Source organism: Strigops habroptila, chromosome 3 (assembly GCF_004027225.2).
Source record: "Strigops habroptila isolate Jane chromosome 3, bStrHab1.2.pri, whole genome shotgun sequence".
Lineage (NCBI taxonomy): Eukaryota > Metazoa > Chordata > Aves > Psittaciformes > Psittacidae > Strigops > Strigops habroptila.
The window spans coordinates 54,332,438-54,345,419 of record NC_044279.2 but is presented as its reverse complement, the minus strand read 5'-3'; the positions used below and the strand labels follow the sequence as shown (position 1 = coordinate 54,345,419).

Genomic DNA, 12,982 nt, shown 5'->3' with positions numbered 1-12,982 from the left:
AGAAGCAAACTGGAATTTAATACAGAGATTTCATGGAGGAGTTTGGAAGCAGCACTTCAGAAGTTCCCTGAAGCTGTGCATTTTACAAGTGTATTAGTATTCTATAGCTCCAACCTTCAGACCACTGCAACCTGAGACCAGACAGGTTTCTTTAGTGACACACACCTTACACAATATCCATCCACATCCACTAATTCATCCATATTATCTATATCTGTATACAGTTTTCGGCTGTACCTCTTAATCAAATCTGTTTCATCACACATGTTGAAATGACTGCACAACACCCAACTGTCAGCAGGCTCTAGTAAGAAACTGTGGAAAACTTCTAAAGGCAATGGGAGTGGGTAATTCAGTTACCCTTTACATGCACTTTTTTCACTGCATACATAATTCATTGTAATTCATCAGTTTAAAAGAAAATGCTCCATGGAAATCATGCTTCCTACGGGAGCTTTAAATGTTCATCTTTCTGTGCCCATCACTGTTTTAAAGACGGTAGCAGCAAACGCACCAGTGATTTTGAAGTACCCCCCTCCACCTGCTCCAACACAACTGTTCACATTGCTTCTGCACAACACAGTGATGCAGCAGCTGTGCCTATAAAGCCCATCAAAAAGAAAACCATTTTCTGTACAACACAACAAAGCAGTTTGTTAAATGAAATACAGAAGTCATGGTAAACTGCAACCGAGCCACCTGGAATGTAATAAAGTGTTCACAATCCAAATACAGACAAAAATAGGATTTGAAAAGTTAAAAAGGGAAGGAGGGAAGAAGGTCTCCACAAAAAAAGAGCTGATACTTCAAAATACCTTCTCCCAGAGTTTTTGGTTGGCTTTATTAGCAACAAAGAAGCTTTCTTAATTCCTAGACATTTCACCTGCAGGCAGTTCTTTGAGAGCATTACCAAACTGCAGTCAATAGAGCCAGCCTAGCATTTGTCATAAGCGTGATTATAAATATCCTCAGTTCTCTTTCTGTAACCCCATTCATTCCATTCTCTCTCTGACTTAAAAGATACTGTTACATGTGTGCCATAGCTGGATGTGTGTGTGTATGTATCTATACACACACATTTAATAAGCAGTTTAAATTCCATGTATTTGCCTACTTGGAGCAAGGACCAACATCAGCATTTTGCAGGTGGGCAATTAACATTAGCTATGTCATGTCTGCACAACACCATTCTTTTGATTTATGGAGGAAGCCTACATTTAAAACAAGAGCATGCGGATGCCAGTGAACTACCAGATAAAATAACATCTGCTTCTACCTTTGGTCATATAAAATCACAGACTCATAGAATGGTTTGGGTTGGAAAGGACCTTAAAGCTCATCCAGTTCCAACCCCCTGCCACAGGCAGGGACACCTTCCACTAGACCAGGTTGCCCCAAGCCCCATCCAACCTGGCCTTGAACACTGCCAGGGATGGGGCAGCCACAGCTTCTCTGGGCAACCTGTGCCAGCGTCTCATCACCCTCATAGTGAAGAATTTCTTCCTAATATCTAATCTAAATCTGCCCTCTTTCAGTTTAAAGCCATTTCGCCTTGTGCTTTCACTACATTCCCTTGTAAAAAGTCCCTCTCCATATATATAAACTTTATCATTTATATATGCACAGACATATATATAACCTTTTATCATACACCTTAAGAACAAGCCAACAGGCACAAGAATTAGTATGAAGGGAAATTTTCTCCTTACCTGTAAGCTTCATCTAAGGACATATCCATTCTCTTCATGATATATGCAATAGCGATTGTGGCAGAGCGAGAGATTCCAGCTAAGCAGTGCACTAACACATGGCCATTTGATGCTTTTGCTTTTTCTGCATAGCAAAGAAATTGGCAAGTGTCAAACTCAGCAGCATTTATACGATGATAAAAGGTTTGCAAAGAAAGCAGTGTTATTTAAAATTGTTCAAAACTTCCAAATTAACTAATTGCAAATCTCATGGAAGCTTTAAACAAAAATCACCTATTTTCTCTAGCACTGTAGGGCATTGAGTCTACAAAAAGCATGTGAATACACACAGGAAACACACGGCAGTTACAGCATACCGCATTTTAATGTGCACATAAACAACCCTATTTAGATGTCTGGGAAAGGTGATTGTTTCTAATTTTATATGCAAGTAAAAAGCAAGCATTCATGATGGAACAATTTGTCCAGTTCAGATTTGGCTAGCTCACTTCTCAAAGGTAAAGACAGGATCTGTATGTCCAATTTTCTAATTTGCTCTCTGCAGACATATATCATCTAACAGGTTGCCAGAAAGCAGAGCTGTGCTCTTAAAAAGTCTCTCTGTTCCATAATTGCTGGAACATGCAGAGGCAGAATCCTCCTATGTTATTTTGCTTCTGTGCTTGTAAAGTGATGGTGATCATGTATGGAGATCCTTGAATCCAGAAAGGATTCAGGTCTTCTCCAGCCAAAACAGCAAGGCAGGCATGAGGAATCCAGAAACTGTTTTAGAGAATTTAAATTTTCTTCTCACCTATAAAATCGACCGATTTATCCAACCAAGGCAAAATTTTCTCACAAAAGCTGTCGTTCACAGGCACTCTCAGGAAATGGGATTCTGGAATAAAATCAGGCTTTGGACAAGTATTGCTGGCGTTCAGTACATAGCAAATATCATTCTGCTGCATCAATTCCTAGGAAAGAGAGAAAGATTAAGCCTAGAGAAGTCAAATGGTACCGCTGGCACATTACAAAGCTAAAAACCAAACTGAAATTCGTGTTGGAATTGCTCTAGCTGTATGAGGAGCATTCTTTAGTGAGACAGACAACTCCTCAGCTTTTAATTCAAGTAACTTTTAATGGGACATTCAGTGTCCAAATGGACTGCAAAGCCCACAGAAACAGTTAACAGAGAACAGAAATAATGGTAGAATACCTTCTGCTGCTATGAAGCATCACTTTCAAGAGACTTACTTACTTGCTACTTTGGTTTAAGTTCTCACCATGCAAGCTGACAACAGAACACCGAACACTTCCCATGTGTAGTCTGCTGACCCAAATATGTGTTTTCTGGATCACATTATCTAATAAGACTGAGGTTGCCCCATCACAGATGCTGGTGAGAAATATGAAATGATACGGATGCCTCCTGTGGTCACCTCTTAAAAGCGTCCATGACTTCCTTGTTTCTAAGGCAACATGCAAAACTCACTCAGAACCTTGAGAGAAAGCTGAGTAAGAGCTGAAGGCCTTGAATTAGACCATTTTCACACAGCACTAGCTGCAGTTTTATAGGAGTTCCGCTTTCTGGTTTACGATTTAGTTGCTCAGATTTCAGTTTTCAGTCTTTAGTCCTCTTGCACCTCAGAGACTGTCACAGAACAAGCAGAGACTCAATGCGTAAGAGCCAACTGGGCTAATTTTTACATAAGTTGATTTTCATGACTGCAGATAAAAAGACTGATGCACCTTTCCATCTGATGCAGTAGGTACCTTAGTGCCAAAATGTGTGAAACAAGTATTAGAAAACCAGAGATAGCTCTACCAAAACCATCCAGTCTCCCGCAAGTAAGCATCTGGACACCGAAAAGCAGTTAAGCAGGTCGGAGTAGTACTGACTGAACAATCTCTCTGGTTCAGATATGATCTGGGCAGTAAGTGACGTGCGACACTATGCTTGGACAGTTACACTGAACACAAACACTGGGGAGCTTTTGGCCAGATTTCTGTACAAATTTTGCTTTTATAGCAATTATGTAAAAAAAAGTTATGTCAGTCCATGGGAGCATTAGCAAGAATGAATTCTTACACTGCAGATTTCAACTGGAGATCTACCAGTATGAAAATATAGTCCCTTCTTCCCCATATGTATTTTTTTCTGCAAGCATAAAATTGTTCCGGTGAGGAGAAACAGGGATATAGCTATTTAGCTGAAGAGACAGAACTCTGTCTTGTTCAAATCACAGCAGCCTAAGTAGTATGTGATGTTGAGTACATAAGATGTATATTCTGGTGTATTACGAAGAAGGGATACACACACACACACGTATGCATGCATGAAGTAAATGTTCAATGAGAATGAAGGACTGCAAGGGAGGAGGGAATCTACAGCAGTCATTTGCACAGGAAAGAGCATGAAGTCCAGCCAGTAACGGTTGTAAAAGGGAATTTACATGAATTTCTGCTAGGGAGCTGTATTTTGTTGCCTGGAGCAAAATCAACAGCTCCTCCAAACTTTCATCCAAAGCCCCGCACATCAGCACATGCAGAAGTGCCTGAAGGTGCAGGCATTCACAAAGCAAATCATCAGAAATAGAACTGGCAGCAATGGTAAAATAAAATAAAGGGGCTAGGTGTGTCAAAATAAGTTCTCGGCCTTACTGCTTCTTACCTTGCTAATTTCCCAGGTCACACTCCCAGTAAAGCTCAGCTTCTCAATGATGACAGTTAATTCCAACATATCACAGGTTTCCCCCCTCTTTGACATCTCCCCAACACAACCAGCAAGCTCCCTTCAGCCCTGCATGCCTTTCATAACCACCTCTGTTGCCCCTTCCTCTACTACATTTAGCTCTCACGCACCGACAGACCTACAAGTTTAAAAGCAGGAGTGCTGTAAGGGAATATTTGGAGTGCTGTAGGGGAATATTTGGAATTACCCAGAGAGGGAAGGTAGGGGGAATGGGGTTTTAGCCACAGGGGACTAGTTACTTCTAGATCTGCAATATCTTATGTGTGCGAGGGAGACCCCTGATCCCCAGCATCTCTGCCTCATTGTCCTGGGCAACACAACTTTCCCCTTCTAGGATCCCAAGCTCTTCAGCCTTAACTTCTGTAAAATAAATCTCTGCTTTAGATCACTATGGTGAAATACCGGCCCCCAAACAAGCTCACCTACTGTTGTCGCTGCTTGAAGGTGAGCGAGGAACAACTGGAATAGCAGGTACAAAAGTACACGCAGGATCACAAACATTATACCATGTATAAAGGAGGGAGGTAATGAATGTACCACTAAGGGGAGGCTCATGAATTTGGAAGAATTGAAAACCTCATTATTTCTTTTAAAGCATAAGTGCTGGTGGGCTGCACAGGCCAACCATCACAATTCCACAGTTATGCAAGGTTTTTGATGTGGAATTGATTATTCAAATGGGAATAAGAAGGCTGCAGATGCCAAGTCTGAAATCTCCGAGCCAAAAAAACCACACAAAATTGTGTTAGTGCTTGTCTTTGAGACTAAGGCTAAAGAAAGAAGTTATGCTTCCTTCTGTTCTAAAGTATCAATCATACCCTGTGCAACACGCTCCAATATAATAAGCGTAACAGTGCCTTCATTGTAAGGCACCCAAGAGGAAGAAGTGAATTATGATGAGAGGAAGATCCAGAAATCCTAATACTAACAACTTTGTGAAAAGAAGGTAAATGCTCTTTTGTCAGCTTATTTACATTTTATGACTAGTTTAATCTGAAAATTAATGGCACCCTAAAATGTTATTTTGCTCCAGGAAATAAAATCCAGGTCTGGAAGAAAAGAAATAGTTATGTAAGTAGCAAAGCAGAAAGTTTTACAGTTTAAATGCTGGTACAATGAGATGTAAGTAGGAGGCTCGTTCATGCCCATAACCACAATGCAGATTTTTTTCTATTACACTCGCTTTCAGCAAGGACACCGTCACTCCCATGTAGGTTAGAATTTAGTTTGCCCCTCTTTCACAAAGAGCAACAAAGATCTGTAACAGTAAACACCCTCAATACATCCCACTGAGATAATCACCATTTATCACACAGAGACCCAACAACTGAAAGAAACTTTTCTGTTAGAACTTTTACGAAGACCTTTCATGAAGTTTTTAATATTTCAACACTGCAAATAAATATTATGAATATTTTCAGAATTAATCATTTAGAAAGGAATCGGTAAAGCAAAAATATCTCCAAAGGCTTTTCTGAAGTAAACATTAACTTTGCTAAAGGACACAAACCAAGCATTTGTGTTTGCATATCCTTCATAAATAAAGCATTATCTGCTTTGTCAGAGATATTAATGGCCAAAAGGTCATGAATACAGACTGTCCTGCAACAAGACAAGCATTTCCCTACCTGTGCACTCATAGATAAGCTTATAAAGATCCTGAAAAGATAAGCTCATCTTGATAAAACATGATGAAAATTCACCTTTAAATCATCAGGTTGAACAGTGCAGATTAAGAGTTCCTTTTGCAGATATTTGAGAGACATTTTAATTTTAAAGAAATCGGTATGTCTGGTCAATGGAAGGAATCGTGGGAACTCACAGATAGCATCTGAAGGCAAAAATAAGGTCGATGTATTCAACGACATTGTAATAGTTTGGAGAATCTTACCACATTTTTTAAGTTTTTTAGTTTTTGTTTTTTTTTTTTAATCTGGACCTGAATAAAACCCCCTCATATTCTAATCTTACCAGAAAGCTTGTTCCACGTAGCCGACAAACCAGCAAGGCCATTAAACCACTTATGATCTCCTGGACTGTCTGTCCTGAGAGAGACAGAACTTTGCTACTTATTCCTGCTTTTTGCTTCTTGCCCTTCTCTTTCGAGCTTGCCCAGCTTTCTTACCATGCATTGGCATTTCTGGGCACTTGGTGTACTAAGAATCATCCTCCTTGTTCTCCCTGACACCTCTGCATAGGGTCCAGGGTTCCCCAGGAGCAAGGCGTGTTGAAGGGAGAGCAGCAGAGACCTGCTGTTCATGTTTCTAACATGCTGATGTCTAGCTACTGCTAAATTTTAGTTGAACCAAGAAACTGAATAAACCCAGGAAATTGAAGGGTGCTGACAGCTGGGAAAACTCGAGTGGATTCTAAGAGGCAGAAATCGTAACTTGTTCCCACAGCTTCTTTAGGTTAATAAAGTTACCAGTATTAAAGCTGGAAGCTATTCTGACTTTTCCATGGGCAGTCACTGAAACTGAAGAGGTAAGATAAAGCTACCAACGCTAAGGTCTACTTCAGTGCAGCGAGCAAGTGACTGCTCAGACTAAAGCATTGCCTGTGTTTATTCAAAGAGAAAAAAGGTACAAACCCCAAGTAGATCTGAAATCAGAAGATCTGTATCTGTCTTAAATTGGGTAGGAGATCTAAGAGGTATTTAGTCATCAATGGAAGAGCTTCCAAAGGATCGACTGTAAAGGATGACACCAGACAGTAAGAACTTACCGAACTTTCTTTGGATTGTACACTGTTGTTCTTGTGGTTTTCCATACAAAATGGGAAACAAAATAATCCTGGATCATAACTCCCAAGAATACGTGAGGAATTACAAACCTGACCAACTCCTGGAGGTTTTGTGTTAATTCTAAAGTATCAGCAGCTGTATCCTCTGACACATGCTGAAATAATATCAAGATTGTAGATTAATAGGCAAAAGAGCCACCACTAGGTCTGAACTCTTCCCACAGATGACTCTGCCACAGTCAGGGCTCACCAGTAGCAGTTTTAGCCTCCTCCAGCCCTATAATGAAACTCCTGACCGCTGCTACCACTTGGATTCCTTTCCTCGTAAGGCGTACATGCTGTGCCTGTGCCCAACACCTATTCATCAGCACCAATTTACTGCAAGGAAAGGGAACAGCTTCTTTCATCTCTCTGGGATTATTCACCACTTAAGAGTCACAGCAGTGGAGTTCCAGTCACATCCTAATTGAAGTAGGACATCCATGGCCCTAGAGGAGAACAAGTTCCCCCTTCACTCCCACTGTGACCTAGGGTAGCACTTGCCATTCACACATTGAAACAAACAGCATAAAAGCATCTTTCTAGTACTCTACCATTGAAAGAAGGGATCTTATTTTATTTTTTAGATTAATTAGTTCCTGCTGTCTTTTGTCTGGGGACCACAAATTACTTCTGTGGTTGGAAAAGTAATAAGCTGCTTTGACATCCATCATAAGTGAATCAAGTTTGAATTGCTGACTTGCTACCTGGCAGTAAAGACAAAGAAGATTTTAAAGGACAAAGTAAATACAATGACTGCTGAGTATCCTCTATATAAAAAATTTTTCTGTGCAGTCTATTGAAGCATAATTACCTTCTACATAATGGCTTGTGTGTCAAAAATCCCCATAAAACAATTGTGAAATATCTAAACATAGCCTGTTAATGGCCAGACTTGGGATGGAGTGAAAGTAGAAGAAACCAGTGAAAAATATTATAATGGTCAAAGTGTATTAATTTGATCCAATTACAGGACTATTAGGATCGTTCCTGTCTTAAGCTTTATACATGGATAAAAACCATACACATAAGCCTGCACATAATTAAGGCAATATGCTAGGGTGAAGCACTTCTTCCCTCTCCCCCATCCATGTATTTAATGCCAGCTTATAAAGGCTGTTGGAGATTCAACTGATGAATAGACTGTCAGCAAATATGGGAGGGAAGAGGGCACATGCAGCAGAAGTAGTAAAAATGCCCGTATGAAGGAACCCAAGATGCAGATTGTAAGCAATATGAGTTGGGTCTCCTCACAGAGGCAAACATCTGTGGATATACTTAGGAATATAGACCTGTAGCAACTTGAGACAAGATCTTTCAGACATCTGATATTCCAGCACCCTACAAGTGCTATATTTAATGACTTTGCCGACTATTTTAAGTATACCAAAATATCCTGGGCTATTCTCTAGGAAGAGAAATTATTAAATGCACATGTATTTAGAAACAGTAAAAGTTTCTTAGTGCAGTGCTACCATAAAAACTCATTTTAAATGACCCCACTGATTGTCCAGGTCTGAACATTTTATTAGGTGCACAAAGATTTGTTTGCAGTAGTACCTCATTATACAATTCATAATATATAAGTGCTATTTTTTCCAGCACTTCAAGGAAATACTAAAAACCAGACAATCTTCCTTTGTCCTGCTGTAACCATTAATATAATCGTGTTAACATTCAAGACCTGCCAAAACAAACCCATCAGAGCTATACACACAAAGTACCTGACCTGCTGTAATGGCAGATTTGATAGTTAGCTATTGGTTGATAGGTAACCGAGGAAGAAGATACTATACCATCTTCTCCAAGATGAAGGAGAAAGGAGACCAAGTTTCATGTTACATGACATGTAGGTTAATTATACGGTCTGTTTATCCTTAGTTCTCACATAGCTTTCCATGGCTTATGCACAGACAGCTATTATCTGTATCTTTCACAGCTGTAATGATGCAGCATGACAGAAGCATGGACAAAGACACATGAAGACTAGATATGCATCTAAGTAAACAATGTGACAGCAAGAACACTCACCTTGTTGAGGACATCCCGCTGACACCCAAGGTAGAGATGAGGCAGGATTCTGGTTGGGCCATTGCTGGAGACAGGTAGGCAGGGTTGAGAAATGCAAGTAGGGATGAGCGTGGATTTTCCTTCACAGAGACCAAGGAAAGAGCTGGAGAACTCAGAAAATCCACCTGTGAGAGGAACAGTATGTATAAATTACATGCAGTGTTGTAGGCATTGGTGCCCATACCAGTTCTGGTAAAGCAGCTCCATTTCTTTTTCTTGCTTGGGTAGTTCTGACATTCCTGCCCATCACAAGGGCTGCATTACAAATCTGTGCTACTAACTGTGGTCTACTCACAGTCAGAAAACAAACCTGAAGAAACCCCTAGCAATGAACTTACACTTTGGCTAAACACGTTCTCCCAAAAGCTAGCCAGCTTTTTCCAAGCGTAGCTAAACTCCAAGCTCAGCTCATTCTCATCATCTTGCAAACTAGTATGAAGAAGAAGCAGAGGCAGCTGCTTAAATCCATATGTTATAGGCTTTTCTTGACCGTTTTCACCATTTAACAACCAAACAGTAAGGGTGAAAGTCACAAACCACAGTGAAAGTCCTCAGCTCTTTCCTCACATTAAAGCATAGAGACAAGCAGAATTTTAACTGAAGAAAAGGTAATTATAACCTGTTCAGAATGAGGCACCTTTGTATCACCAAGGAATTGGGGTATTAGCATGCTAAATCTGCCAAATGCTATATTCACTATTATTACAGTTTGAAGACATGAATTAAAATTATTCAGGAATAAGATAATGTAATGTTTTGTAAAGGCTTGCATTACCATTGCCTGAATTATGCCTAGTCTTTGGATTTTAAAATATGCATCTTTATGCATATGTAGAAAAACCCCAAGGTAATAGCCATGTGTGTAACAGCCCATTCTATCTGATAAACAAAAAAGCCAGGAAGCAGATTTCGGAACAAGTTTTACGAACAGCAATTCCTGTTCAGTCTCCTGACTTACAAAAAAAATTATAACACCCCCCCCAAACAACCCTCCCCACAACAAAAAATCCACACAAAACTCAAACAAACAAAAACCAACCCCAAACTTGTTTATTTTGTTAGATAAGGGATCCTAGCCAACCATGAGGATGCTCATCGTGAGAATATGAGGGTGAGGTTGCCCCGTCTGGGATGGGAGGGAGGATGCTCAGCTAAGGCACTGCCCATCACAGAGCCATACCCCTAAACAGAAGCACCTAGGCGAGGGGCACAATAAAGGTTTGGCTCTGAAGTCTTCTATTCCCAGTACCTGGGATTCCTCCTCCTTGCTTTACAACCTCCCTGTTCAGGAGCACAGGTGTCACTTTTTCAACGTATCAATCAAATGACAGAAGGAGTTTGCAAAACACTTCTTTCACATTTTCTTCCATATGGCATAATGTTTTCCCCTCTGTTATACGAAGAAATCCTTGAATTTATAGGCATTATATGCCTCTCAGATTAAATGTAATGTAAGACAGGGTGCCCAGCAGTTCCGAGAGAGTTTGGGGGAAGAGGAAATCAAATATCGGTCTTTGGTTTCATCTGCTTATTATTTATTTCTTGGGAAGACTGTTGGTTGCTTTCTGGATCCTCTCTCTGACAGAGAGAAGTGACTCTTCCTCCATCCAAAGAAGTTGCACAAGCAAAGAAGAGATTTTACATCTGTGCTTTGCAAAAGGCTACATGGGCAAAGTTCTACAACAACCAAAGAATTTTCCCAACTGCCTATGGATTGGTCTCACTTCTGTATGAACACTGCAACAAGAAACTAAGTAGAAGCTAAATACGCAAAACCCCTGAGATTTTGGGAGGTAGAACCCATGCTCTGTCATCATAAATATACAGAGCAATTTTTTAATTTTATTTTTATTCTAGGACTTTGTCAAGGCAGATTTGAAGTGATTCAAGATTAAATGCTTCAACACTTGCTCTGGGACATTCATCCTTTCAAAGGCATGTTTCTTCTTTCTATTCATGCTTTCCTAGTAACACGTTGCTTTGGTACCTTTACAACATGAATTACAACCACAAAACTCAAATTGGATGAGTCTGACATTATACTACTTATCTTCATACATGTTTCCAAGTGAACTCTCCTTTCGTTTGAATAAATTTTAACCTGGTATTCGTATCAGTAGTGAGCTGACTTTAAAAAGCATGAAATCAGTGACTTGTTTCAAGTATTTATCTATCCTTCCTTGCCATCTTCTGTAGCTACTTCAAAAAGTTAGTAGCTTTTCAACAAATATGGCTTTGATTTATGGCACTCAATAGCAAAAACATTTTCCGGATCAGTGTTATGTTGAAAAACTGCTTTAAAAACACAAAACCCATACCAACAATACACATTCATATATATATCCTGCTAAACCAGTGATTTCACAGTACTAGGGGTCTGGAACAACAGAATCCATGAGTATGATCACTGAGCTGCCATGTCATTATAAGACTAACTTCTAAGGAACTCCACTCATCACTATTTGCTTGAATTCACTTAAAAATATAATTTTTTTTTAATATATATAGTAAAAAAATCAGCACCTAAAGATCTGTAGAAACAAGGTATTTATCTCACGTGTCTCTGCTTCTAACACAGATTAGGCCCCCATGAGTCCTCAGAGCTGAAATCTATGCACAGTCTACTCAAGGAACCTCTTACGAGAAAAGTGCTTTAAGCACTTCTACTGTAAATGAAGCAGAACGTCTTCAATAAACAAACTTTAAACATTTGGAAAATGAATTTAGTCTACAGGTGGGAATGCAGAACAGATAATTGAGCCTTGAAAGAAAGATGGGATGGGTTTAGTTTCAAATCCCATGATTTGAGGATGACCTTTGCATCAAGGCAAATTTCTTCTTTAAATCTTGTAAGCTACCTCAGTTGGAATAGGGCCATCAACAGCACTGTGCAGTTTGTTTTAGTAAGAGAAAATACACTTTTCTTCTGGAGCTAGTTTCTAAATAATACCCTTGATCCCACCACTACTCCAGGCTCTGTAAATAATAAATCAATCACAAGAACATGTTGAAACTGACAGAGGAAAAAAAATTCTAGAGGTCATTAACAGAGCTACTGGGTTAATAAAGTTTCACTGAAGTCTTTGATAAACATAATTGTGCCCTGGAAATAGATGACTGACTAAAAAGGTGTTTAAAAAGTTCTCTCCTGCCCCCCTGGATGCTTTTGAAGTTTTTCACTCTACTTTTTCCAATATCAATGAATTAAATGGAAGACTCTTCTGACACCACTCATGCAATAGTTCCATCACTTCTGAAAACCTTGATGGTCAAGCAGGATGAGCAGCACAACGCATCTCCTTCTTCAGTTTTAAACAGGTGGTTGCTTCTGTCATGAGTGTATCCTTTGGCTGGAAGCAAGTAGCTAAGTCTGTCTTACAGCAGTAATAGCCCCTACCCAGCTTTGAAGAAAAATGTCTTTGTGGATGGCAACTTCCATCATTATGGGAGCAAATTAAAGCAATATGGGACAGAAATTATTTCAGACTTTATCATGCAATATATTTTTCCAACATGAAAGCAAAAGATATCGAAGTAGCAGTGGTAAGTTGTGATGTTCAGCTCATTGTCCTTCATGTTTCCGAGACAAAAATCAGTTCATTAAATTCTGCTCTAATTCTAGATGCTCGATCAGAAGACTGCAAAGTTGTGTAACTGTCCCAAGGTGTAACAGCTCTCGCTTATGTAACTT

The 12,982-nt window shown here is 39.6% G+C and overlaps 1 protein-coding gene across 8 annotated transcripts in view; it reads right to left on the bottom strand.

The window, feature by feature from the left end:
• The window catches only part of DUSP16 (dual specificity phosphatase 16), a 67,873-nt gene that overhangs the window by 6,285 nt on the left and 48,606 nt on the right, over positions 1-12,982 (bottom strand). For all 8 annotated transcript variants that reach the window (XM_030480915.1, XM_030480916.1, XM_030480922.1 and 5 more), the window contains 3 exons: positions 9,253-9,416; positions 2,503-2,662; positions 1,710-1,833 (listed from right to left, as the gene is read on the bottom strand). In XM_030480915.1, coding sequence (XP_030336775.1) covers positions 1,710-1,833; positions 2,503-2,662; positions 9,253-9,416 — 448 coding nt within the window. The remainder of the gene's footprint in view (positions 1-1,709; positions 1,834-2,502; positions 2,663-9,252; positions 9,417-12,982) is intronic.